This window comes from Opisthocomus hoazin, chromosome 13, assembly GCF_030867145.1.
Source record: "Opisthocomus hoazin isolate bOpiHoa1 chromosome 13, bOpiHoa1.hap1, whole genome shotgun sequence".
Lineage (NCBI taxonomy): Eukaryota > Metazoa > Chordata > Aves > Opisthocomiformes > Opisthocomidae > Opisthocomus > Opisthocomus hoazin.
Window position 1 is genome coordinate 18,255,487 of NC_134426.1, and position 27,764 is coordinate 18,283,250.

Here is a 27,764-nt window from a genome sequence, read left to right on the forward strand (position 1 = left end):
GCCAGCCCAACGTCCCCCGACGCGACAGCCCAGCGGGGACGGACCCCGCGGCGAAGCCACCCAGCAGCCCCAGCGAGGTGCGGGGACACGAGTGGGGACGCAGAGGGGACGCGGGGGACACTGTCCCGGCGCGGGGTGTATTCTGTAACACGGAGATGTACAGACGGCTCCGGCTGGACGCGGCTCCGTGGGGCGGCACGGGTGACACGGGTGACACGGGCAGCGACACGTGGAGAGGCCACGGGTGGGACAAGAAAAGCCCCAGCCCACGATGCGGGGTGAACCGGGACACGGCGGGGGACACGGGGACGCGTGGCGGGTGGCCCCGGGCAGCCCGGGGTGGGGGCTGAGCCCACCCGGCAGAGCTGCGGCGTCGGCAGCGAAGCGGCACGGGGAGAGGAGGGGGACACGCGGGGGTGGCGGGGAGCCCCTCACGCTCGCCTCAGTCCTTGAGGGTGGCCTCGGAGACGCCCTGGGCCAGCAGCTCGGCCAGGACGTTGTCCAGGTAGTTGGGGTCGGGGTAGCCGTGGCCCGTCAGGTTGGAGCCGAACTCGGTCTTGTGGTGGATCTCGTTCCACACCACCGTGTCCGACTCCCCCGTGGTGTTGGAGGTGCCGATGGTGAAGATGAGCCGCCGGTCCCAGGCCACCAGCAGCAGCTTCAGCACCTGCGGTGCACCCATCGCTCACCCGCCAGCACCCCCGGTCCTCGCACTGCCCGGCCCCCGGCGCCCCAGGGTGCGGCGTGCGGCCCCGGTGCGGTGCACGCGCGGTGCCCCCTTCCCTGTGGCACTCCCCGCCCCGGCACTGCTGCTGCCTCCCCAGCCTCTCCCATCCCTTCCCGCTGCATCCCACCCCATCCCACCCCATCCCATCCCACCCCACCCCACCCCACCCCATCCCATCCCATCCCATCCCATCCCATCCCATCCCATCCCTTCTTTTCCTAACCTACCCTATCCCACCCCATCCCATCCCATTCCTTCTCTTCCTACCCTATCCCACCCCATCCCATCCCATCCCATCTCATCTCATCCCATCCCATCCCATCTCATCACAGCCCAGCCCATGCCAGCCCATCCCACCTCTTCCAATCCCATCCCATCCTTTCTCTTCCTTCCCACCCCATCCCATCTCATTCCATCCCTTCTCTTTCTACCCTACCATATCCCATCCCACCCCATCCCATCCCATCCTTTCTCTTCCTTCTCATCCCATCCCATCCCATCCTATCCCATTCCTTCTCTTCCTACCCTATCCCACCCCATCCCACCCCATCTCTTCCTTCCCATCCCATCCCATCCCATCCCATCCCATCCCATCCCATCCCATCCCATCCCATCCCATCCCATCCCATCCCATCCTTTCTCTTCCTTCCCACCCCATCCCATCCCATGTCATCCCTTCTCTTTCTACCCTACTGTATCCCTTCCCATCTCTTCCCATTCCATCCCATTCCATCCCATCCCATCCCATCCCATCCCATCCCATCCCATCCCATCCCATCCCATCCCATCCCTTCTTTTCCTAACCTACCCTATCCCACCCCATCCCATCCCATCTCTTCCTTCCCATCCCATCTCTTCCCATCCCACCCCCACCCCACCCCACCCCATCCCATCCCATCCCATCCCATCCCATCCCATCCCATCCCATCCCATTCTTTCTCTTCCCACCCCACCCCACGCCGTCCCACCCCGGTGCCGGGGGGACGCTCACCTTCCTGCCCTTCTCGTTGTCGGGCAGGTAGCAGTGCCGCGGGAAGCCGCGGGCCGTGAACTTCTTGCCGGGATTGGGGTGCTCCGGGCCCTGGGCGGGAGGGCAGCAGGGTCAGTGGGCGGCGCGGGGTGGGGGCACCCAGCCCGGCGGGGATCCCGGCGGGCGCAGCTTCCTCACCTGGATGCCGGTGGGGATGTCGTAGACGATCCGGATGGTCTTGGTGTCGGCGTAACCCGGGAGGGAGTGCGGGATGAGGTGGAACTCCATCTTCCCGGGGGGCTGCGTGCCCGTCTTCTCCCCGTAAATGGCCTTGCAGGTGGGGCACTGCAGGCTGCCGTCCTGCGCGGGCGGGCGGGCGGGCGTCAGGGTCAGCCCCCGCCCCACGGCACCCCCCGGGGTGGGGGTCCCGGCTCACCTTGTTGCCGTTGTTGTACATGGCCAGGAGGCAGAGGAGGTGGTACATGTGCCCGCACCTGCCCAGCTTGCCCACCAGCTCCGGCTTGACGCCGCGGCGGTGCAGGACGCCCTCGTAGCCGGACGAGGTGACCAACCGCTCCATGCAGATGGTGCAGTCCTGCGGGCACGGGCCCACGGCCACCGGCGCCCGCGTGGGACGGGGAGGCTCAGCCCCGGCTCTCTGCCCGCCGCGGGGGGCTGCCCGTCCCCCTCCCCACGCCCAAGCCCCCCAACCCACCGCGGAGGCCCACTCACCTCGTCCGGGGGGCTCTTCACCTTCTGGACGTAGCGGCGTACCACATCCTCGGGGGTCTTGCCTGCCGCGGGCAGAGCCGGCAACGCCGTCAGAGCCTGCCCCGGGATCCCCAAGCCCCCCGACCCCTCCCTGGCGACAGCACCAGGAGGACGGGGTGCCAGCGCATGGCACAGAGGGGCTGCGGGCGTTCCCCCAAGCCCCTCAGGGTTCCCACCCCCACAGGCAGCGGCCCGTGCCTCAGTTTCCCCTCCGTCAGCGGCTCCTTACTCTTTTTGAGGTGCTGCTTCTTGGTCTTCCTGCAGATGCCATTGACCCCGGGCACGGGTTTGATGTCCCTCTTGCTGACGGGCGGCGGGTGCAGGACGGGCTTGGGGGCACGGGTCAGGCAGACGGGCAGCCCGGCAGCACACAGGAGGATGCCCGTCATCCCTGCGCCGGGCGAGAGGTGCTGTCCGTCCGTCCGTCCACCCCACGGCCATCCATCCGGCCTTTCTGCCCCCCAGCCCCCCAGTGTCACCCCGCGGTGACGCCCGGCCGGTGGCAGGACCCCCTTTACCTGCGAGGGCGGGATGGACAGGGCCAGTGCCGTTCAGGTTCTTGACTGGGAGAGCGGGCACCCTGCGTGGAGACGGGAGGGGAAGGGGCTCAGCCGCGCTGGCAGCATCCCCTCCACCCACCGCATGTCCCCAGGGCAGTGTCCTCCCCGGGGACACAGGGTCTTGCTGTCCCATCCCATGGGGCTGTCACCCGGTGCCACGTGTCCATCCCTGGGGTCCCAGTGGCGCTGGGGACACCACGTCCTTTTTGCCCCGGTGTGGGTGCCTCATCGGGACGTCCCGGTGGTGACACCTCACGTCCCGCATGCCCCTGTCCCTGCGCCTCAGCACCTCACCCACTGCCCGCGCCCCAAGGGGACCCTCACCCTCCAGGGCTGCCAGCATCCATGGACGGATGGATGGATGGATGGATGGATGGACGGACGGATGGATGGACGGATGGGTGGGTGGATGGATGGATGGGTGGATGGATGGATGGATGGATGGATGGATGGATGGGTGGATGGATGGATGGATGGATGGATGGATGGATGGATGGGTGGGTGGGTGGGTGGATGGGTGGGTGGGTGGATGGACGGACGGGTGGGTGGATGGATGGACGGATGGGTGGGTGGATGGGTGGATGAGTGGGTGGGTGGGTGGATGGGTGGATGGATGGATGGATGGATGGATGGATGGATGGATGGATGGGTGGATGTATAGATGGATGGATGGATGGATGGATGGATGGATGGGTGGGTGGGTGGGTGGATGTATAGATGGATGGATGGAGGAAGGGACAGGGCATGCATTGGGATGGAGGACAAGCAAGAAAGCCCAGGAGAGGAGCCTTCACGGTGCCCGAGTGCTGTCCTGCCCCAGGGCGCTGCCCCAGCTCGGCAGCCCACACAGCAGCCCTCCCCCCAGCAGCGTCTTCCTCTCCCCAGTCCCAAAAGTGCCCCCATGCCCACACCATCACGGTGATGAGTTCGGCAGTGCTCAGCCCCACGCAAGATGGGGCTGTGGGTGTTTTCCCTCCTGTTCTTTACCCGTGGCAAGGCCAGGGCAGCGGTGGAGGTCCAAGCCCACCCTACCCCAGGGTCTTCCTGGCCCCCTCCTACCTGTCCATGGGGACGCACGGGACGGGCCCTACATGCCAGGACGGGGACTGGTTGGCCCAGCGCCCGGCACATGGAAGCGAAAGCAGCATGTCAGCAGGGGAAGGAAACGCTCCGACACCGGCCGGGGGCTCACGAACCTGCGTCCCCCCGCAGCCCCCAGCCCGGGGCCGGGAGGGATGCGACAGGCTCTGCACTCCTCCCCCAGGACGGTCGCTCCCCTCGGGGCAGCTCCCACTGAGCACCCCAGGATGGGCTCCGGGCCGGTTCCCACTCCAGCGAGCGGCACTGGGGCTCTCCACGCCGGCACACTGCCAACCTTGCCGTCACAGCCCGCTCGCCACGCCAGGCTTGGGGCCATGGCTGCTCCTGCCTGCCCCTCGGCCAGCGACTGCCTGGTCCCCAGCGCCCCGAGGGGACAGCGCACCCACCCACCAAGGGCTACAGCCGCGGGGGCTCGGGTGCCAGGACAGGGACACCCCACCGGGGGTCTGCTCGCCCACCTGCATTCCCTTGGTGAGTTAATGCCACCCACGCAAGGGACACAGCTGTGGTCCCCACGACTGCGTCCTGCCTGGTGGCACCGGGGCCATGACCTAGGGTCACCCACCCTGCACTGGCCAGCAAGGACCAGGTCCCCTGTGGTCCCCACGACTGCGTCCTGCCTGGTGGCACTGGGGCCATGACCTAGGGTCGCCCACCCTGCGCTGGCCAGCAAGGACCAGGTCCCCAGGGGACCTCCTGGGACAGGCCAGCTGCCGCGACTGTCCCTCCTGACACCGCGTCCCCAGGGTGGGGAGCCTGGGGCTGGAGGTGCCACAGTGCCAGAAGGCTCGTGCAAGGTGACAGCGGGGCATGAGGCACCTCCATCTCCCCTCTCCCACCTCACTTGGCATCCCCACCCACGGCCATGGTGACACCGCCACCGTACCCTTCCCCAGGCCGCCCTCCCCCAGCCCAGCTTACCCCGGGGGGACGGTGGCACGGGCGCCGAGCCCGGCCCCCCGCTGCGTGCCGGGCCGGTTGAGGTTGTTGAGCCCCGCCAGCGGCACCCCGCCGGGCACGCTCGGACCGGGAGCGAACGCCCCGCCAGGCACCCGCAGCCCCTCGCCCTTGGCCGTGCCACCCGTCCCGGTCCCCGCCACCGGCCACAGAGCCGCCCCGGCGAAGGTGCTGCTCTGGCGTACGGCCCCCGGGTAGAGCTTGCGGCGCTGGGAGGCCAGGATGGCGTTGGAGGCAGCGCGGGTGCTGTTGACCAGCAGGCACTGCGGGCAGGAGCAGGGGGTCCCCGTGCTGGCGCCCACCGGCCACGACTGCGACTTGGGGATAGAGCCCATGGTGAGGGGGTACGCCAGGTCCATGCGACGCCGCAGCCGGCGCTTGCGTTGGGTTTGCCGGTTCATCTGGGACATGCTGCTGAAGTAGATGAGGTAGCAGAAGCCCAGGGAGGAGAGGTCCAGCCAGGGGTGCTGCTTCTCATAGGCATTCTGGATGGTGATGCAGATGTCCATGTCGTAGGGCGTCCAGGAGCTGTTGTCGTTCTCCCACTCCCACACGATGCCCTTCCCCGGCGCCGAGGACGGGTCGTAGAAGTTCCTCCGTACGGGGCGCATGGTCCCTAGGGAGATGGGGGTGAGCATCCGCGGGACCCCAGCACCCCGGGGTGCGGGCGGAGGGACCCGCACACGCCCGGGTCCAGCTCCCAGCCCGGCACCCCGCAGCAACGGGCGATGCAGAGGCGCTTCAGGAGGCGAGCAGCCGCTCTCGCCCCCCGCAAAGGCACCCAGGGGTGCAGGAGGGGGGACGGCCACCACCCCCCAGCAGGCAGCTCCCGCGCCGAGCAGCCAGGATCGATCGGCGGGGCCGTGCTCCCCGGGGACTCGTCAGGTTCAGCACCCTCGCTTAGCGGCAGCGGCGGTTTGGCCGACGGCCGGGCTGCCGGCACTTGGGATCACGGCCTCGGCCGCCGCAGGAAGGGTGATGCTGCCTGGCCCCCAGTGCCTTTTTCCATCCCTCTGCTCCAGGCCCACCTCTGGCACCACCCAGCCAGGGTCCCCTCGCCATCCCCGGGGCAGGGGGACCGTTTCCTGGTCAGGAGGGGTTTCCTGACAGTGGCCGCGGCTCCGGTCAGCGCTGGCAGTGACAGGAGCGAGGCGTTGTCCCCGGTGCGGGGCCAAATCCCGGCCCCTCGCTGCTCATTTGCACCAAGGTTGGGTGCTGCAGCCCCCTCTGAAGAGCTGGGGCTGGGGGGAGGCATCGCCGCCCCCTCTTCGAGCCCTGGCAGTGCCCCCGCAGCTCGGTGCCTTCCTATCCCCTCGCCAGCACTGTTTGCCCAGCCCGATTAACGACGCTAATAACGCTCATTAATCATCAGCTGCGCCAGGCAGCACAGCCTGGCCCCAGCTGCCGGCCTGTGCTGAGGCAGCTCTGCCGGCGGCCCCGGGGGGGGCAGGGAGGCTGCTCCCCCCGCTCCGGCAGCCCCCCGCGAGCCGCTCGTCCCCACTGCTGCCCACATCCCCAATCCCACCGCTGGCTCATACACACATCCCGCTCACATCCCTGCCCCCCATCCCGCTCACATCCCTGCCCCCCATCCCGCTCACATCCCTGCCCCACATCCCGCTCACATCCCTGCCCCACATCCCACTTGGGCTTGCATCCGCGCCCGCCTCCTTGCATCCATGGCCCCCATCCCGCTGCCCGCTCGTGCCCCCATCCCGCATCCCGCTCGCATCCATGTCCCACATCCCACTGGTCCTTGCAACTGTGTCCCATGTCCCCCTGCCCGCTCGCAGCCTGCATCCCCCTGCCCACTCACGGCCATACCCGGCATCCCGCTGCCCTCTCACAGCCACATCCCGCATCCCCACTGCCCGCTTGCATCCATACCAGGCATCCCGCTGCCTGCTCACATCCACATCCCGCATCCCCCTGCCCGCTTGCACCCGCCTCCTGCATCCCTCTGCCCGCTGGCAGCCGCATCCCAGTGCCCACAGCCCACTCACAGCCACATCCCGCATCCCCCGCCTGCTCACAGCCGCATCCTGCATCTCACTTGCACCCGCATCCCACATCCCCCTGCCGACTTGCACCCGCATCCCACTGCCCACAGCCCGCTCCCCCTGCCCGCTGGCAGCCGCCTCCCGCATCTCGCTTGCACCCGCATCCCGCATCCCCCTGCCCGGTGGCACCTGCATCCGGAGCAGAGGCGGGTGAGGGGAGGACACCCCAGCCCGTGCTGGTGGGCACACGCAGCTCCGGGTCCCCGAGGGCCACCAGCTGCCCCCAGCCCACCAGCTCCTGCCCTCTACGCCAGCTGCGCCGGAGCCCCAGGGCTGAGCCAGCGTCCCCAGGGCCGCAGGGAGGGGACGCGTGTCCCCGCTGCTCAGAACGGGGTCACCTCATTTCGCACCGTCGTCTTTTTGGCTGGAGCTTCGCCCTCCCCAGGCACGGCGCAGGCCGAGCCGAGCCTCGCCCCCAGCCTTCCCCATGTCCCCACGCCACGGCGGGCACCGGGACCACCCTTGGCACCGGGGACCCTCCTGTCCCCGAGCACCACGGGGCTCCAGGGACATGTGACAGCCTCCCAACTTGGCTGTCCCCAGGCCCCCTCCGAGGGCAGAGCCGACGGACGGAGGTGGATAGAGGCAAGGGGCACACGGAGACGTCGACGCCAAGTTCCCTCTACAGGACGGAGCCAAAGCGATGGCCACGTCCCCTCCTGTGACACCCCTGGGGACGGCGAGGCCCCTCTCTCCACATCCCCATCCCCAAGCCCTGCATGGGGACCGCGGTACCTGGGGGACATCCCGGGAAGAGACACTTCACCCCCAAACCCAGCCGCGGCCACCACCGTGGGCATGTGCTCCCCGGGGGCACGGTGGCCGTGGGACATGACGCCGGGTGCCTGCTGTCAGAGGATGGGTCCTGGCAAAAGCTGGCAGGAGCTGGCATGGGGACAACCAGGGTGTCCCGGTGGCACCCGCAGCCCTGAGTCAGCGTGGTTGCGGACGCTTGCACAACCCTACCCGGTCGTGCCAGCGGCCGCGGCTGCGCTGACTCAGGGCTGCGGGTGCCAAGTTGCCCCTTGCCAAGCCCGTGCCCAGCAGAAGACAGACTCCGAGCCAGGCTCGATGGCAGAAGCAGGGTGGCAGGTCCCTGGCTTGGCTCAGCAAGTTTGCTGATGACACCAAACTGGGAGGAGTGGTGGACGCACCGGCAGGCTGTGCTGTCATCCAGCGAGACCTGGACAGGCTGGAGAGCTGGGCAGAGAGGAACCTGATGAGGTTCAATCAGGGCAAGGGCAGGGTCCTGCACCTGGGGAGGAACAACCCCAGGCACCAGTACAGGCTGGGGCTGACCTGCTGGAGAGCAGCTCTGCGGAGAGGGACTGGGAGTGCTGGGGGACGACAGGGTGACCATGAGCCAGCAGCGTGCCCTGGGTGACAAGAAGGCCAATGGGATCTTGGGGTGCATCACGAGGAGTGTGGGCAGCAGGTCGAGGGAGGTTCTCCTCCCCCTCTGCTCTGCCCTGGTGAGGCCCCATCTGGAGCACTGTGTCCAGTTCTGGGCTCCCCAGTTCAAGAAAGATGAGGAGCTACTGGAGAGAGTCCAGCACAGGGCTGCGAGTATGAGGAGGGGACTGGAGCATTTCTGCCACGAGGAGAAGCTGAGGGAGCTGGGCTTGTTCAGCCTGGAGAAGAGAAGGCTGAGAGGGGACCCTAGAAATGCCTCTAAACATCTGCAGGGTGGGGGTCAGGAGAACGTGGCCAGACTCTGTTCAGTGGTGCCCAGTGACAGGACAAGGGGCAACGGGCACAAACTGAAGCAGAGGAAGTTCCAGCTGAACCCGAGGAAGAACTTCTTCCCTTTGAGGGTGACGGAGCCCTGGCCCAGGCTTCCCAGGGAGGCTGTGGAGTCTCCTTCTCTGGAGATATTCCAGACCCGCCTGGCCGCGGTGCTGTGCAGCCTGCTCTGGGTGACCCTGCTTGGGCAGGGGGTTGGGCTGGGTGACCCACAGAGGGCCCTGCCAACCCCCACCATGCTGGGATTCTGTGATTCTGTCCCCATCTTGGTCCCCAGCCCGTTGCGGGAGCCACATCCACACACAGCATCATTCGCCATCACTGGTGACCGGGAAGGGTGACCGAGCAGTGGAGCACGGCCATGGGGGTCCTGCTCTGGGGTGGCCCCAGGCAAGTCTGGGGGGAGCTCGGGGTGTCACCCGGTGGGGATTCTGCAGGGATCCGGGGATGGCCAGGAAAGCAAGCGAACCGGCGAGTCCCCCGCAGCGCTGCACGAGTCACGCCGTGACAGGGACACAGCTAATGGGGGCTGGGCTCGCTGCCGGCGCGGGACCAGCGTTGATTTCCCTGAGGACGCGTGGCCTGGATGCGCGCCGCAGCAGAGCGCGGTCACCAGGCAGGCACAGCTGCCACCAGCCCAGCGCCCACCGCAGCTCCCAGTGCCCAAACTGGGGCCTCCCCAGTTCCTTGGGGACACTGGGTGGAGCAGCTCTGTGGGGCAGACGGGCGGTCAGTGGGAGAGTGGGACACACTGCCCACCCCAGCACCCCACGGCGGGGAGAGGGGACACTGGGACACGTTCCCCCGGGGCAGGGGTCCGTGGTGGAGGGGGGAAGTGGGGAGGGGAAAAGGAGAGGCCAGGAGGAGCCGCGGGGGGTCCACGGAGGGAGCAGGGCCCAGCAGGGTGAGGGAAGGAGAGGGGGAGCGGCACGGACAGACGGACGGAGAGGAGAGGGCGTGCGATTGGGTGCGGGGACAGATGGACGGGCAGACGGGCAGGTGGATAGATGGATGGATGGAGGGAGGGAGGGATGGATGGATGGATGGAGGGATGGATGGACGGAGGGATGGAGGGAGGGATAGATGGATGGAGGGATGGATGGATGGACGGAGGGATGGAGGGATGGATGGATGGAATGACAGACCAACAGATATGCACTGAGATAGATGCATGGATGAATGGACAGTTGGAGAGATGGATGGATGGATGGAAGAACAGGCAGACAAACAGATACACACTGGGGTGGGTGGATGGACGGATGGATGGAGGGATGGATGGAAGGATGGAGGGATGGATGAAGAGATGGACGGATGGATGGATGGATGGATGGATGGATGGATGGATGGATGGATGCGTGGATGGATGGAAGGATGGATGGATGGAGGGATGGAAGGATGGATGAAAGGAAGGATAGATGGAGGGATGGATGGATGGATGGATGGATGGATGGATGGATGGATGGATGGATGGAAGGGTGGAAGGATGGACGGGTAGGTGGGTGGATGCTCCCAGCTCGGCGCCAGCCCCTTACCTGTGTCCTGCCGGAACTGGTGCATGGACTGGAGGTCAATGACGTAGGGTGCCAGCTGGACGTCGACCTGGCCCAGCACCACGCTGCCGCGGGCGTCCTCCTTCAGCACGTTCTCGATGTGGTGGCAGACGGCGGCCGAGTAGGGCCGCCAGCGCCCGTGCTCGTTCAGCCACTCCCAGACCACGACGCGGGCCAGGTTCTGGGGGGGGAAGCCCAGGCCGCCGGAGGCCAGCACGGCCCCCGAGCCCTGCCGCGCCATGCCGGGGGGATGGCGGCTCAGCCCCGCGCCATGCCCCGGGACGCAGGGCTCACCCGGAGCCCCTCCAGATCCTTCTCCCGGCTCCCTCGGGCCACGGGCTCCGGAGCTCAGCAGAGCAAACACTGCGGGGCTCTGCAGAGGCGGGCGCTGCCAGCCAGGTCCCCAAGGTCCCCGAGCCGCCCGGTCCCACTCCCCCGGGGTCCCCACGCCGGGCTGGGGCCATCCATCACCCGGCACGTCTTCCTCAGCCCTTCCTCCTCCTCACAGCGCTGGCAGGCTCCGAAAAGCCACCAGGACCCCCCCAGGCTGTGGCTGGCGGCTGCAGGTGATGCTGGGGACACAGAACTGGGGTGCTGTCCCCGAGACACCCCCTCCTCCTCTTCCTCCGTGTGTCCTGCTCCCGTGCCCACGTCCTCGGTGGCTCCGCGGCCGTCCCCAGCACGGCACCGGTGGGTGGCAAAGGAGAGGGGGGGTGTCACCTGCAAAACAGGGCCACAGCGCCGGTCACCCTGGGTACCACCGGGCGGGTGGCAGCGGGGGGACCGTCCCCATCACCCCGCGGAGCCGGTGGGCAGCGAGGCCGCTGCACCCGCAGCCCTGGCAGCGTGGGCTGCCTGCCAGCCCTGGCCGGCTGCTGGCCTCCAGCGTGGCAGCGGGGACAAGGGGGACAGGGGGGACAGGTGACCCTGCTGCCAGCCCCGGGGGGGCTGGCGGGGGCCGAGGAGCCCCATCGCTCCCCGCCCGGGTGGTCTGGGTGCCAGGGAGGCCTTGGCCCCCTGAGCCCGCTCCGGGTGCTGCTGATTGATGATCTGCACTGCAGGCACCGGGCTGGGGGCGATCCCGGGCTGCCTGCCCCCCGCTTGCCCACCAGCCCCCCGGGGGGGTTTGTGGGGGGGTGGTTTGCTGCAGGCAGCCGCTGTCGGCAGCCAGACACACGGACATGGCGAGGCGCAGACAGACAGCGAGACGGATGGACGGGCAGACGCGCTGGCACGCAGGCAGCCGGTGAGCCAGACAGACAGCGGGATGAGACAGGCGGACAGACAGACACAGGGACCCACGGCAGCAGAACACCCCCCCCACAACCACCCCCCGCCCCCCCAGGGATGCACACACACACACACGCACACGCGACGCGGGCGTGCACACGCGCTCCCTCACACCTCCACACGCGTGTGCGCCCTCACGCCTGCCCAGCACCCACCGTGACCCCGAGCACCGCCGCGGCCAGCGGGACCCTCACCCCAACCCTGGACCCCCCCCAAACCCCCCCCGGGGCCAGGCTGTGGGGACGAGCCCCGCTGCCAGCCCCCCCCCCCCCCACCAGGGGCCAGGCTGCTCGTGGGGGGCCGAGGGGGGTGGAAAACCCAGGCCCAGCCCCCGGTGCCCGGTCCCCCCCGGTGCCCGGTCCCCCCGGTGCTCGGCAGCCCCCAGACCCCCGCTGCACGGTCCCGCCGCCCCCCCCCCACCCCGGAGCCGGCCCCCCCTGCCCCGCCATGGCCGCCGCCCGCGCCCCGCTCCGCTACCTCGGGGGCCGCAGCGGGACCCGCAGCCGCGCCGGGAGCGCCGGGAGCAGCGGGAGCAGCGGGAGCACCGGGAGCAGCGGGAGCGGAGCGGGGCCGGGCGGCGGCAGCGCTCCGCCAGCGCCGGGCAGCCACGGGCAGCGGCGGCGCGCACGGCCGCGCGGGCACCCGCACAGGGGACACGCGCCGGGAGCGGGCACCCGCACCGGGGACACGCGCGGACCGGCCGGGAGCGGGCACCCGCACAGGGGACACGCGCCGGGAGCGGGCATCTGCACCGGGGACCGGGCAGCCACACTGGGGGGGGGTCACAGGGGATCGGGGACACCCACAGGGACTGGGATCCCACACTGGGTTACACACACTAGGACTGGGGACCCGCACTGGGGACACCCACCAGGACTGGGAACCCACACTGGGGACACCCACCGGGACTGGGAACCTGCACTGGGGACACCCACTGGGACTGGGAACCCACACTGCGGACCTGTACCGGGACTGGGAACCCGCACTGGGGACACACACTAGGACTGGGATCCCACACTGGGGACACACACTGGCACTGGGAACCCGTACTGGGGACACCCAGCAGCACTGGGAACCCACACCAGGGACACACACCGGGGACACACTCCAGGGACCTGTACTGGGACTGGGCACCCACACCAGGGACATGCACCAGGACTGGGTACCCAGGTTGGGGACACCCACCAGGACCGGGATCCCACACTGGGAACACCCACTGGGACTGGGAACCTGCACTGGGGACACACACTGGGACTGGGGACCCACAGCGGGGAGACCCACCAGGACTGGGATCCCACACTGGGGACACACACTGGGACTGGGGACCCACAGGGGGGACACCCACCGGGACTGGGATCCCACACTGGGGACACACACTGGGACTGGGATCCCACACCGGGGACCCACACCAGGGACACGCACCAGGGACCTGCACTGGGACTGGGCATCCACACCAGGGACATGCACCGGGACTGGGCACCCAGGGTGGGGACACACACCGGGACTGGGAACCCATACCAGGGACATCCACCAGGACTGGGAACCCACACTGGGGACCTGTACCGGGACTGGGTGAGCACACGCGTGTTCGCCCCTCCAACACGCCTGCAGGAGGGCTGGACTGGGTGACCCACAGAGGTCCCTTCCAACCCCAACCATTCTGTGATTCTCAGATTCTGTGACACGGAACCAGGGCAAGGACCTGGAGCTGGGCCATGGTGTGGGGACATGGAGCTGGGACAGAGACTTGGAGCTGGGCCATGGTGTGGGGACATGGAGCTGGGACAGAGACTTGGAGCTGGGCCATGGTGTGGGGACATGGAACTGGGACAGAGACTTGGAGCTGGGCCATGGTGTGGGGACATGGACCCAGGGCAGGGACCTGGAGTTGGGCCATGGGATGGGGACGTGAAGCCAGGGCAAGGACCTGGAGCTGGGCCATGGTGTGGGGCCATGGTGTCGGGACAGGGACTTGGAGCTGGGTCATGGCATGGGTACATGGGGCTGGAACAGGGACCTGGAGCTGGGCCATGGTGTGGGGACATGGAGCTGGGATGGAGACATGGCATGTGGACATGGAGCCAGGTCAAGGAACCAGAACATGGCTTAAGGACTTGGAGCTGGGACAGGGACGTGGCATGGGGACCTGGAGCCAGGGCAAGGAGCCCCCCAAAGCCCCCACTGCCAAAGCCAAGCAGGAGCCCTCACAGCACCCCAGCCCCGTCCCCACCACACGTGGGGGGACCACCCAGACCTGGGGAGGGGGACACATGGGGCGCGATACCCCCCCGCCCCCACCCAAGGGCCCCCGCTGGACCCCAGCGCCTGACTGCAGCCTTGTTTAGTCTGAGGAGGAGTGTGGGTGACCTTCGGCTCCTCTGAGCACCCGCGGGGCTGAGCGGCCCTGCGGCAAGGACACCCCGGGGGCTGCGGCGCCGCGGGGGGGCCGGCTTTGGGGACACCCCCGTGCTCTGCCCACCGAGGGGGGCCGGCAGGGAGTCGGGGTGACGGGTCCCCCCCAGGCGTGGGTGCCTGCTTTGGGGGTGCATTCCCCGCCCGGGCTGTGCCAGCTCCCCGCTCACCTCCCCGCCCAGGGGAAGGTGGCACCCATGGGTGGGGGGGCATCGCAGGAGTCCCCCTGCCCAGCTTGTGCCCCCCTCCAGGCCTCCCAGTGCTCTCCCCATGCTGGGGGGGGGGCACAGCCCCCCCCTCGCACCCCCACCCCACGGATGGGGGCCCTGGGGCGGGACGCAGATGGGCCCACAGCGACCACCCAAACGCCTGGGTCCCCCCCCCAGGCGGGGGGGGGGGGGAGCTGACACCCTCAATCAGCCCCCCCCGCCCCACAGAGGAGAGGGTTGCGGGGTCCCGGGGTGCTGCCAGCGCGGGGAGAGAAAGACAGACAGACAGACACACACTGCCCGTAGGGTGTGTCGTGTCCCGTCCCCGTCCCCCCCGTCCCCCCCGTCCCCGAGACCCCCGGCAGGGACCACCCACGCGCGGCCGTGCACACACGCGGCCTCCTCGCACGCCCCGACACGGGGACCACACACACGTGTGGCAGAGGCCACCGGAAGGACAGCCGCGGGCAGACAGACGGACGGACGGACAGATGTACGCGCAGCCGGGCCTCGCACACGCACGCACACACAGACACACGCACACGCGTGCACGGAAACACACACGGACCCACGGGTGTGGGTGTGAGGACGTACAGATGCGCACTCCCATGGCACACGTGTGTGTACCCATGCACACGCCTGTGTACCCGTGTGCACATTCAGGCACACACGTGTGTACACATGCACGCACAGAATCACGCATGTGAGCCCATACACACATGCACACACGCATGTGCACCAATGCTTGCCCACGTGTGCACCCACCCACATGCAGATGTGCACACGTGTGTACCATGCACACACACACATGTGTGTATCCATGCACATGCAGAGATCCACAAACGCGTGTGTTCACCCATGCTCGCCCAGAAGAACACATAAGTGTGCCCTCACACACACGCAGATGTGCACATGTGTGTACCCGTGCACACGAATGCACACAGGTGTGTACCCATGCACACACAGGGACACACACACGCGTGTGCACCCATGCTCGCCCAGAAGCACACATACATATGCCCTCACACACATGCAGACACGCACATGTGTGTACCCATGCACACACAGAGATGCACACACGTGTGTGTGCACTCATGCAAGCCCAGAAGCACACGTATGCACTCACAGACATGCAGATGCGCACACTTGTGTACTGCACACATAAACACACACGTGTGTACCCATGCACACATGGGGATACACACATGCATGTGCCGGTACACACACAGAGGGATGCACACACACATGTACCACGGTACAGACAGGGCTGTGCACACGTGGGTACCTGTGCACACACGGGGATGCACACACGCGTGTGTTCACCCATGCAAGCCCAGAAGAACACATACGTGTGCCCTCACACACATGCAGATGCGCACACACGTGTACTGTGCCCACAAACACACACAGGTGTGTACCCTTGCACATGCGGGGATGCAAAAACACGTGTGTGCACCCATGCTCGCCGAGAAGCACACACACGTGTGCCCTCACACACGTGCAGATGTGCACACGCGTGTACCCGTGCACACAAACGCACACACGCGTGTACTCGTGCACACAGGGGTATGCACATGCGTGTGTGCACCCATGCACGCCCAGAAGTACACACGCGTGTGCCCTCACACACGCAGACGCACACGCGTGTACCCTCGCACACAGGGGATGCACACACGCATGTACCGGTGCTCACACGCGTGTGCACCCCTCGGACACGCGTGTGCCCCCCCGCAGAGGGACGCGGAGGGGCTCGCACTCGGGACCAGGGTCCCGCACCGGGGACTAGCCCCCCGCATCGTGCCCCCCCCCTCCCCCCGGGCCCCCCGCGCCGGCCTCGCGGGCTGTGCCTCGACCGGGCTCCCCCCTCCCGATCACCCCCCCCCCCCCGTGTGTCCCCAAATTGTGTCCCCAGATTGTGCCCCCACCCCATGCCTGTGCCGCGTGCGGGACCCCCGGGCCGGCGGGGCGGAAGGCGGGGGGGCGCGGGGTCCCTCCTCCTCCTCCTCCTTCATCCCTCCCACTCCATCCCTCCTCCTCCTCCTCCCCTCCCGTCCCGCTCGGTGCCGGTGCCGGTGCGGAGCCCCCCCGAGCGGCATGGCGGGCCCTGAGCGGGGGTCCCGCCGCCGCCCGCCCCTGCTCGCCCCCCCGGGCCCCCCCCTCGGGCTCTGCCTCTGCCTCTGCTGCCTGCTCCTGCCCCCCGCCAGCGGCTCCTGGGGCCCGGCCCCGCCGCCCGGCGCCCGCGGGTACGGGGTGGGGGGACCGGGGGTGCGGGACCGGGGGGTGCGGGACCGGGGGGTGCGGGTACTGGGCACGGGGGACTGCGGGTACAGGGCAAGGGGGGCTGCGGGTACCGGGCACGGGGGGATGCGGGTACCGGGCACGGGGGGCATGGGGTGCCGGGCATGGGGGGCTGCGGGTACCGGGGGGGTGCGGGACCGGGCGCGGGGGGCTGCGGGTACCGGGGGGGTGCGGGTACCGGCCACGGGGGGCTGCAGTTACCGGGCATGGGGGGTGCGGGTACCGGGTGCGGGGGACATTGGGTACCGGGCACGGGGCACTGCAGGTACCGGGGGGCATCGGGTACCGGGGGGCATTGGGTACCGGGCACGGGAGGCGTCGGGTACCAGGGGGGGTCTGGGCATGAGGGGCTGTGGGTACTGGGCATGGGGGGCATCCAGCACCAGGGGGGTCTGGGCACCGGTGTCTGCGGGTACCAGGGGGTTGCGGGTACTGGGCGCGGGAGGCATCGGGTATCGGGGAGGTCTGGGTACCCGGGAGGGTGCGGGTACAGGGAACAGGGGGCATTGGGTACTGGGGGCGTCTGGGCATGGGGGGCTGTGGGTACCGGACATGGGGGGCATCGGGTACTGCGCACGGGGCACTATGGGTACCGGGGGGGGTCTGGGCATGGGGGCCTGTAGCTACCGGGGGGGCTGCGGGTAGCAGGTACGGGGGGCATCGGGTACTGGGCACGGGGGGCTGTGGGACTTTCTGGGGCTGGAGGTTACTGGAGATTACTGGGGCTGGGGGCTGCTGGAGCTAGCAAGACTTGCTGGGACTTACTGGGGGGGTTACTGGGGGCAGCAGGACCTTCTGGGTCTGGCATTGCTGCTGGGATCATCAGAGCTACCAGGGTAGCAAGGAACATGCTGGGGCTACTGGGGCTTACTGGGTCTACTGGGGCTTGCTGGGCTTACTGGGGCTGCCTGGGCTTACTGGGCATGCTGGGGCTGCTGGGGCTGGCGCGGGGTGAGTGTCCCCTGTCCCCGGGTCCTGGCCGTGCCCGGGAGGCAGCGGGGGCCGGGGCAGCCCCCTGCCCGGTTCGGGGGGCTGTGCTCCCTGTCCCCCCCATCCTGTCCCGGCGCGGCAGCAGGCAGGGTGCCGGGGGGGGTTGTTTACAGGAAATCTTTGGCTCTGGCCGTGTCTCCGGCACCGGATTGCCGGGCCCTCCCGGTTCCGCTCGGGTCGGCGTGCGACGGGCAGAAGCCACCTCATTTCCCCTTCCCCTGCGGGCCAAGCCCGGGAAGCCCCCGATCACCCTGCCGCGCGCCCCCCCCAGCCCGCCACCCAGCACCCACCACCCCGCTATTGGCATCTGGGGGGGCCCACGAGCCCCCAACCCCGTGGGCATCCCCCTGCAGCTGAGCCCGGACCCGCTCGGTGCATGGGTGGGCTGGATCAGGCCAAGGCCATGCGAGCCCCCGCATGCCGATGCCCGCCAGCTCCTGCCCGGCTCCCTGGGGGGGGCATTCCACCCCACCCCCCCTATCCTCCCTCTGCCAGGCGGGAAGCGAAGCGGGCTGGGACCCATCCCCATCGCTGCAGGCACCCGCGCACCCAGCCACGCGCCCGGGAGCTGGATGCCCGCCCGGTGCGGGTGATGATGGGGGGCCTGTCACCCTGGGTAGGGGGGTTCCGAGGTGCCGCTGCCCCCCCGGGACCCCCGCTCGGCATGGCGGTGGGAGAGGCGTGCAGGCAGCCGCGGCGGGCTCGGCAGTTTGGTGGCCTTGGCGTGACGCCGGCTTGGGACGCTGCCCGGCCGGAAAGCCATGTGCCACCCTGCTGTGCCCCCCCCCCCCTTTCCCAACTGCCACCTCCCAGACAATTGTCCCCATCGTCCCCGCTGCCACCGCCTCCCTGCACGTGGAAGCTGCGGCGGCCCCAAAAAGCCGGGGTTTTGACCCAAAAAGCCAGAGTTTTGACCCAAATTGCGCAGCCTGGGGGTTTGGTGCCACCGTGGGTGCAGCAAGCCCTGCCTGCCGCGGGGACGGGGACACTGGGCGTCGCAGCACTGCTGTCCCCCCCCTCCGCTGCGCCTGGCATGAGGAGCCGGCCGTGGGGCAGGCGGGCGCCCGAAGAAAGGAGCCTTTGTGCGGGGTGGGCTGGGGGGCTCCGGGCCCTGCTCCAGGCCGGCACCAGTGCCGGGAATGCAGCAGGAACGCGGGGCCCCAGCTCCCCTCGGTGTGCTGGGCAGCCCCCGCCCGGGAGGGCACCCTGAAAGCTGGCGGTGGGCATCTCTCGGGGCAGGACCCCCCGGGATGGGCCAGGGGGCTGGGCGATGACACCCCGGTGGTTTCCCTTCCGGCAGCTGGTGCTCCTATACGGTGACACGGACGGTGTCGTGCCACGTCCAGAACGGCACCTTCCTCCAGCGCGTCTTCCAGGGCTGCCGATGGCCCCTGGCCTGCGGCGGGGGCAGGTGAGCAGTGCCACCGGGATCCCCCGGGAACGGGCACCCGGCGTCCCACCCCAAGGTGCTCCGCCGCACTGGGGTCTCGGCCCCGGGCTGGGTCTGAAAGCACCGTGCCGCTCTGTGCCAGCAGTTACCGCACCGTCGTCCGGCCCGTCTACAGGGTGACCTACAAGACGGTGACGGCGCTGGAGTGGAGGTGCTGCCCCGGGCACGCCGGGGCCAACTGCGAGGAAGGTGGGAGACACGGACCCGTGGGTGGGTGGGGGCATGGGAGGATGGAGGGAGGGAGGGAGGGATGGATGGATGGATGTTCCCTTGGTTGAGTGGGTGAGTGGATGGAAGGAAGGAAGGAAGGAAGGAAGGAAGGAAGGAAGGAAGGAAGGAAGGAAGGAAGGAAGGAAGGAAGGAAGGAAGGAAGGAAGGAAGGAAGGAAGGAAGGATGTTCCCTTGGTTGACTGGATGGGTGGGTGGGTGGGTGGGTGAATGGTTGGATGGATGGTTGGATGGTTGGGTGGTTGGGTGGATGGATGGATGGATGGATGGATGGATGGATGGATGGATGGATGGATGGATGGATGGATGGATGGATGGATGTTCCCTTGGTTGAGTGGATGGATGGATGGACGTTCCTTTGGTTGAATGGATGGGTGGGTGGGTGGGTGAGTGGATGGTTGGGTGGATGGATGGATGGATGTTCCCTTGGTTGGGTGGTTGGGTGGATGGATGGTTGGGTGAATGGATGTCCCCTTGATTGAGTGGATGGATGAATGGATTAATGGATTAATCCATTAATTAATCCAAGGGCTGTTCCCTTGGTTGAGTGGGTGGGTGGGTGGTGGATGGATGGATGGATGGATGGATGGATGGATGGATGGATGAATGGATGGATGGATGGATGGATGTATGTTCTGTGTAGGTGAGTGGATGGGTGGCTGGATGTTCCTGTGGATAGGTGGGTAGATGGCTAAATGGATGTTCCCAAGGAGGGGGGAGTGGATGGGTGGGTGTCTGGGTGGGTGGATTTGTGGACGACTGTGTCCATGCGTGGATGAATGGATAGCTGGGGAGATGGCTGGATGGGTGTTCCTGTGTCGGTGGGTGGGTGGACAGGTGGGTGGATGTCCCTGCGTGCAGGCGGATGGATGGATGGGTGGATGGATGGATGGATGGGTGGATGGATGGGGGGGGGGGGGGAGGATTCCTGTGGGTGGACAGACGGGTGGTCGGCCCTATGCATGGCTGCATGGATGGGTGCAGGGGCGGGCGGGCAGATGGATTCTGGGCTGGCTGTGCCCGGGGGTGGAGAACTGGAAGGGTCGCTGGATGGATGGGGTGTGGACGGACATTCCTGCGTGGGGTGGCAGCGCGGCTGCGCCGTGAGGGCATGGCTGCCTGCCCGCTGTCCCCACGCGTGGTGGGACGGGCGCTGCCGCCTCAGCTGGCCCCGAGCCTGCTCCTCGCCGGGGGGCTCGTTGTACCCATCGTCACCCGCACCCTCCTCCCTCCCTCTCCCCCGGGACCCGGCGGGGGGGGTCGGGGGCTGTAGGGGCAACGGGTGGCACCCCGGGGACAGCGGGGGTGGCACCCAGGGCCCGCAGGACAGTGGCGGAGTCCCAGGAGCCAGCTGGGTGGCAGCAGCACGGGGGGAGGTGGGGGGCTCTTCCTCCTCCTCCCCCTCCTCCTCCTCCTCCTCCTCCTCCTGGGTTCGTGCTTGGCCGAATGCCCTACATCTGGGCCTGCTTAGGGCTGTCCCCTGCAGCATGGCGGTGGCCGTGTCAGGGTGGCAGCGGGGGGGGGGGGGGGGGGGGGGGGGGGGATGTGGGGGGGGCTGCGATGCCACCAGCTCTGCTCCAGACACCCCTCGCCTGCCGCATTGGGTGGTCCCGAGCTGCTGTCCCCAGGGTCCCTCGGTGGGGACAGGACCCCGCGATGGGTCATGGATGGGGGCGGTGTCCCCAGGAATGCGCCCCCCCCTTCCAAAGCCACCGCCGAGCTGGGCTGGAGGGGGGGTCTCGCTGGGGGGGAGCTGCCTGGGGGCCGCGGGGGGGTGTGGAGGGTTGGGGTTCAGGACCAGGGAGGGTGTGGGGGGCCCTGGCTTGTGGTTAGGGGGTGGGCGGGGGCATCTGGTGTGTGGTTTGGGGGATCTGGTTCTGGACCATGGGTTGGTTTTGGGGGGTCTGGTGTGTGGTCATGGGTGGGTTGGGGGGGGTCTGGTTCAGGACAATGGAGGGGTGTGGGGGGGATCTGGTATGTGGTCACGGGTGGGTTTGGGGGGGGGGGTCTGGTTCAGGACCGGGGGGGGGGGGTCTGGTGTGTGGTCGTGGGTGGGGTTGGGGGGTCTGGCTCAGGGTTAGGGGGTGGGTTTGGGGGGGTCTGGCTGGTCACACGTGGCTTCAAGGGGGGATGGGGCCCAGGCCCACGGGTGGGGCTGGGGGGTCTGCCCAGGTGCTGGGGGTGGGCTGGGGGCTCTGAGGCTCACCGGGTGCACGGATGGGGCAGAGCAGCGTGACTTCCTGCAACACCCCCCTCCCCCCCCCCCCGTTTTGGGGCGAGGGGCAGTAGGCGTTCCCAGCCCCGTGGCCCTTGCGGGGGGTCTCCCACCGGCGGCGAAGCACCGGGAGAGGGGCACCCCCTTTCCTGACCCCCCCCTTCCCTCGGCAGAGGCTCACACCTTCCTCGCCCCGCGTCGGCACCCCCTGCGCCCCACGGCTTTCTCAGGTGGGTGCCCCCCCGAGCCGGCCACGTTGACGTGGGTAAAGAGAGGTGGGTGCCCCCCCACCCAACCGCCACCGCCCCCCGCTTTCCCCCCGCAGGGTGCCTGAACTGCAGCCGCGTCGGGGAGCTGACAGCCCGGCTCGCCACCCTCGAGGCGCAGGTGAGCCCCCCGATATGCCACCAACCCCCCCCCCCAGGGTCTGGCCACCCCTCGAGGGGTGCAGGAGCCCGGGGGGGGGGGGGGTGTCACCTTATGGGTGTGTCCCCTCCCCTCCGTGGCACCCAACTCGCCCATCTGATTGCCAGGTGGCCCGGCTGTCGGTGGCCGATGCCCCCACCTCGCTGGCACCCAGAGGCAGCCCCCCGGGCGGGGGGGCCGGAGAGCGGGCAGCTCTGGGGGTCCCCGGCCGCCCGCGGGAGCCCCGGGGATGACGGTAAGGCAGGCAGCCGCCCCGCCCTCCCCGCCCCCCCTCCCCACCCACCCGCACCCCGCGGCACCGCCACCCAGCAGACCCCCCCCTCCTTGAAGCCCCCCACCCCGGGGTGACTCCGGTCCGACCCGGTGACATCGAGCCACACGCGGGGGACCAGGCCAGCTCGGGGGGGGGGATGTTGAGGGGTCTGGGGGCGTGGGTGGAGGGCACCCGCCGTGGGGCTGGCCCCGGGGGGCTCACCTCAGGGTGTTGCTCGGCTGCAGGGAGACCCGGCTTGCGGGGACCCCCCGGCGCCCAGGGTGACGCGGGAGGACGGGGATCCTCGGGCATTCCCGGGGCGAAGGGACCGACGGGGCCACCAGGTAAGGGGGGACGGGTGCCCTGGCCTGGGGGGGGGGTCCCAGCTGAGCCCCCCCCTCCTGGCGGGCAGATCTCGGGGTCGGGGGGGGGGGGGCTGTGCAGGGGTCCTGGGGCCGCACAGCTCCCCCCAGCCCTCACCCTCCTCTTCCTCCCTGCAGGGCCCCCCGGTCCCCCAGGACCACCCGGCCGCGATGGAGCCCGGGGGCTCCCCGGAGAGAAGGGGTTACGCGGCCCCCCCCGGCCCCCCAGGCCCCCCCGCCCCGGTGGGGCCAGCGATAGCCCGCGTAGCCGAGTCCAGTAAGGAGGGGCTGGGGTCGGGGGGTGGGGGGGTCCCATCCCCAGGGGTGGGGGGGTCCCATCCCCAGGAAGACCCCAAGGATGGGGATGAAGGGGGGGGGGCTGTACCACATCCGTGCCCCGGCAATGGGGCTGGCGGGGGGGCCCAGCCGTGGGACGCCGGGGGTCGCGGGTGGGCAGGGGCAGGTGGGAGCATCGCCGGGGTGGGGGGCGGCGGGGCTCGATCCTGCCCAGCTGGGCGGTGCTAGGAGCCCCCCCCCCGGGACGGTGCTGTCTCCCAGGAGACCCCCTCCTCTCCAACACCTTCACCGAAGCTGTCGGGGGCATCGTGGGTCCCGCCGGACCCCCCGGACCCGTGGGGCCTGTGGGTGAGTGTCCGTGTCCCCCCGCCCTGAATTTTGGGGGTGCCCCAGCACCCTGCCGGGGCCGAGCTGAGCTGTGCCCCCCCCCTCTCCTCGCAGGTCCCCCTGGCCCCCCGGGTCCCATCGGGCCCCCCGGCCCCCCAGGACCTGATGTAAGTGCTGGGAGCGCCGGGGTGGGGGAGCACGGGGTGAGCCCCCACGGGGTGCCCCCCACCCCGGGCTGACGGCACCCGCCGTGTCCTCCCGCAGGGCAGAGCAGGGGCCCCCGGAGCAGCTGGCCCCCCCGGGGAGAAGGGGGACAGGGTGAGTCCCCACTGCCCAGCGCTGTGACACGAGTTGGGGAGGTCTCAGCTTGGGGGGGTCTCAGCTGCATTGGGGGGGGGGATGTCCGCCAGCATCTCCCACGGTGGGGGGGTCCCGCTGAGCCCCCTGAGTGCTGACGGGCTCTCTCCCCACCCAGGGTCCCCAGGGCCCCCTGGGCAGCCGCGGCCAGGACGGGGCGCAGGTACGTAGGTGGGTCGGGGCCCCCCCACGCCACAGGCCCCCCGTGTCCCCCCCCACCAGGCCCCCTCCTTTCTGTGTTTCAGGGCGAGCCGGGTCCCCGGGGCGAGCCGGGCGAGAAGGGCGCTTGGGTGAGTGGCGGGGGGCACCGGGTGGGACATGTCTGCGGGACCCCCGTGGGGTGGCGATGGGCGTGGGGGGGACCCCCAGCCTCCTCCCCAGCTCTCCCCCACGACCCCTGGTCCCTGGGACCCCCACGGTGGCACGGGGGTTCCCTGCCATGCCCAGTGCCCCACATCTGATCCCTGGGACCCTAAAAGTGGCACAGGGAGTCCCCTCCAGTGCCCCACATCTGGTCCCTGGGACCCCAACGGTGACACGGGGGTCCCCTGCCATGCCCAGTGCCCCACATCTGGTCCCTGGGACCCCAACGGTGACACGGGGGTCCCCTGCCATGCCCAGTGCCCCACGTCTGGTCCCTGGGACCCCAATGGTGTCACGGGGGTCCACTGCAGTGCCCAGTGCCCCACGTCTGGTCCCTAGGACCCCAACGGTGGCACAGGGGTCCCCTGCAGTGCCCCACATCTGGTCCCTGAGACCGCAACGGTGGCACGGGGGTCCCCTGCCGTGCCCAGTGCCCCACATCTGGTCCCTGGGACCCCCACGGTGGCACGGGGGTCCCCTGCCATGTCTGGTCCCTGGGACCCCCCGTGACAGCGTGGGGGTCCCCAGCTGCGCCCACGTCCCACCCCTGGGACCCCGGTGATGGTACAGGGGGGTCCCTGGTTGTGCTTAGCCCCCACCCCCAACTCTGGGGCAGGGGGGTACACCCTTGCATGCTGCCCCTCCCGTGATGGGGTCACAGAACCAGCACGGCCCCCCCCCCCCGCTGTGCCTGGTCAGGGTGATGGGGCGCAGAGCAGCCCCCCCAGCACGGGGGGGCACAGGGTGGGCTCAGACCCCCCAGGGGCAGGGCTGGAGGGCCCCCTCCCCCGCCCGGGAGTACCCCCACTCCTTCCCCCGGTGTCGCAGTCAATTGAGGGGTGCCGGGAGGTGGGGGGTACCCGTGTCCCCTCCGTGTCCCCCCCGCGGGGGAGGTGGCCCGGGGCCACGCGGGGGTCCGGCCCCCCCCTCACCGCCATCCCCCTCTTCTCCCCAGGGGGAGGGTTTGCACCAGCTCCGTGAGGCGCTGAAGATTTTAGCGGAGCGGGTTTTAATCTTGGAAACAATGATTGGGCTCTACGGTGAGTAGGGGGGGGGCAGGAGGCGACGGGGACCCCCGGGTGGCCCCCGCTCCGGGAGTGGCCCCCCCCCATCCCCGCCAGCAGGTCACCAGGCCCCCACGACGTCGCGGTGGCCCTTGGCTCGCTGATGTCGCGGAGCTGGGGGGGGGGGTCCCTTGGCACCCCCTCCCCTCCGCTGCGGGGGGCTGAGTGTGATGTCACCGGCCGCGCGTGATGTCAGCACCCGCACCGTGACATCACGGCTGGCACTGGGGACCGCTGGGGGGGCAAGGGCCACCGGGGCACCCCATGCCTGCACCCACGGCTGGGCACCCCAGGACCTCCTCCCGGGCAGGGACACCTGTGACAGTCTCCGTCTTGGGGACCCCCCAGGCAGGTTGAGGTCTCAGGGCGTGGCAGGGGGGAGCACCCCGCTGGGACCTGCTCGGGGAGGGGACAGCCGTGTCCCCATTGGGACGCTGCCGGGGACACCGAGGGGGATCCACAAGGGTCCCCCGACCCCCTGCCTTGGACCCACGGGGATGGGGGAGCCCCTCGCAGCCCCCCCCCCCCCAACCCAGGGTGATGGGACCCCCTGGCACCCCTCTGAGACCGGGAGGAGCACCCTCCTGCGAGACCTGGCACCCCCCACCCATCGCACCGGCACCCCTCGCCCGCCAGAGCTGCACCCCACGCTATCGCCACCCGTGCATGCCATGCCACCCGTGCCGTGTCACCCACACCGTGCCACCCACGTCGTGCCCGCCGCGGGGCCAACGCGCGCTCTGCTCTGCTCTCTCACTCTCCCCCAGGCCAGTAGCTTCCAAACCCTCCTGCGGCAGCAGGCCCAGCTGGAGGTCCTGGCTAGAAGGGTCACCTTGCTGGAAGCCATCATCTGGCCAGGTAACCGCGCCAACTTCCCTCCTCCCCACCCCGCATGAGCTGGGCGCGCCGTGGCCCCCCCCGGGAGCGGGCATGGAGCATGGGGGGCTGGAGCCCCTGGGAGCAGGGCCCTGGTGACCCCAGGGCCGAGGGAGGCCATGGAGACCCTCTTGGATTGAGAGACAAGACCATGGAGGCCCTTTCGGGTCAAGGGAAACGCTGGAGCTCCCCAGGGCCAAGGGAGACCATGGAGACCCTCTTGGATTGAGAGAGACGACCATGGAGACCCTTTTGGGTTGAGGGAAATGCTGGAGCTCCCCGGGGCCATGGAAGACCATGGAGACCCTATTGGACCAGGGGGAACCCTGAAGCTCCTCAAGGTTCAAGGGAGCCCCTCTCAAACCAAGGTAGACCCATGGAGACCCTCTTGCACCAAGGGAAACGCTGGAGCCCCTCTCGAAACAAGGGAGACCATGGAGAACCTCTTGGATTGAGAGAGATGACCATGGAGACCCTCTTGGACGAAAGGGAACCTTGGAGTACCCGAGGTTCAAGGGAGGTCATGGAGACCTTCTCAAACCAAGGGAGACCCATGGAGACCCTCTTGGACCGAGGGAGCCCCTGAACCCCCCAGGGCCAAGGGAGACCCATGGAGACCCCCTTGGCTTGAGACGACCATGGAGACCCTCTTGGACCAAGGGGAACCCTGGAGCCCCCCGGGGTTCAAGGGAGCCCCTGGAGCCCCTCCCAAACCCTGGGAGACCCTTGGAGACCCTCTGGCACCGAGGAGCTCCCCAAGGATGAAGGGGGGCCCTGGGGAGCCCCTGGAGTCCCTTGGCCCGAGGGAGCCCCCGGTGCCCACCCCCCCCGCCGTGCCGGGGTGCCCAGCTGGGGGGCGGCGGGTGCCCCCACCCTTCTTCTCCCCCCCCTCCCGCCTCCACTTTCCAGCTGTGCTTTCCTGCAGGGGGGACCCCGGCTCTTGGGGTGCCGGCCGGGGGTGCCAGGCAGGGGTGCCCACCGTGGGGGGGGGGGGTCCTCGTGTGTGGCCCCCCCTCCCCAGTCCCAGTGTCCCTCTGCCAGCGTGGGGGTCAATGGGGACAGCCGGAGCCATGGGGCTCGAACATGGGGGGGCAATGAGCCCCATTTCCGTGGGGCAGGGGCCCCCCCATGCCAGGGTGATGGGGTTTATTTGGGGGGGGGGGGGTCTGGCATCCCCGCCACCCCCCGACGCCTCTCTCCTTTCCTCCCCGCAGAACCGGAGCCCGGCTCTGGCAGCGGCCCCCCCGGCCCCCCCCGCAGCAGGCGAAGCGGCCGCCAGCCCCCCTCCCCCATCGTGCCCCCCGTGTGACGGAGCCGAGGGGGGGATCACCCCCTGCCCCCCCCCCCCACCGCCGTGCCGGTGCAAGAGCATCGCCCTGGGGGGGTGGGGGTGGGAGGGGCAGGATGGGGGTCGCCCCCCGCCCCCCCCCCCGGGGCGCTTGGTGCTAAGCCGGTGGCACGGCAGCGGCCCGCCCCCCCCCGCTTTGCCCCCCCATCGCTGCTGCGTGAACACTCCCCCCCGTGGGGAGGGGCAAAGGGGTTTAAACACCCCCCCCCCCTCCCGCGCTGTGGGACCCTCGAGGTCATTAAACGCCTCCCGAACGCGCGTCCTGCGGCGTTCCTCGGCGCCGGGACCCCCGGGGGGGCACACGCGTGGGTAGGGGGGGCACCGGGGGGGCGGGGCGAGACCCCTCCGCGCGCCGTGGGCGGCCCCGTGGGCGGTGGCGGGGCCCCGGGGGGCGGGACGGGGGAACACCCGGGGGGGGGGACACCCGGGGGGGGACACGAGTGGGTGCGCAGCGCTGCAGGCTGGGGCGTGACGTCACGAGCGGCCCCGCGTGACGCCCAGCGTGACGCCCGGCGATGACATCACGCGGCCGCGCCCTCCGCGCACCCCGCCGTACCCCT

The 27,764-nt window shown here is 69.5% G+C and overlaps 2 protein-coding genes across 2 annotated transcripts; one reads left to right on the plus strand and one right to left on the minus strand.

The window, feature by feature from the left end:
* Positions 1 to 118: 118 nt before the first annotated feature.
* On the minus strand, positions 119 to 12,318 carry DTX1 (deltex E3 ubiquitin ligase 1). The gene is made up of 10 exons (XM_075434673.1): positions 12,207 to 12,318; positions 10,422 to 11,159; positions 5,051 to 5,702; positions 2,987 to 3,048; positions 2,698 to 2,859; positions 2,430 to 2,491; positions 2,134 to 2,292; positions 1,896 to 2,057; positions 1,719 to 1,808; positions 119 to 667 (listed from the first exon to the last, which is right to left on the minus strand). Exons 2-10 carry the CDS (start codon positions 10,678 to 10,680, stop codon positions 443 to 445), a joined length of 1,833 nt encoding a protein of 610 aa, XP_075290788.1. The 5' UTR covers positions 10,681 to 11,159; positions 12,207 to 12,318; the 3' UTR covers positions 119 to 442.
* A 4,087-nt stretch (positions 12,319 to 16,405) lies between these two features.
* On the plus strand, positions 16,406 to 27,246 carry EMID1 (EMI domain containing 1). The gene is given in 17 exon segments (XM_075434662.1): positions 16,406 to 16,593; positions 18,939 to 19,049; positions 19,171 to 19,277; positions 21,705 to 21,761; positions 21,857 to 21,918; positions 22,065 to 22,136; positions 22,138 to 22,192; positions 22,456 to 22,554; positions 22,711 to 22,784; positions 22,786 to 22,849; positions 23,131 to 23,217; positions 23,311 to 23,363; positions 23,461 to 23,514; positions 23,672 to 23,716; positions 23,799 to 23,843; positions 25,748 to 25,838; positions 27,071 to 27,246. Coding segments are annotated over 17 exon segments (1,320 nt in total). The 5' UTR covers positions 16,406 to 16,444; the 3' UTR covers positions 27,166 to 27,246.
* Positions 27,247 to 27,764: the final 518 nt, after the last annotated feature.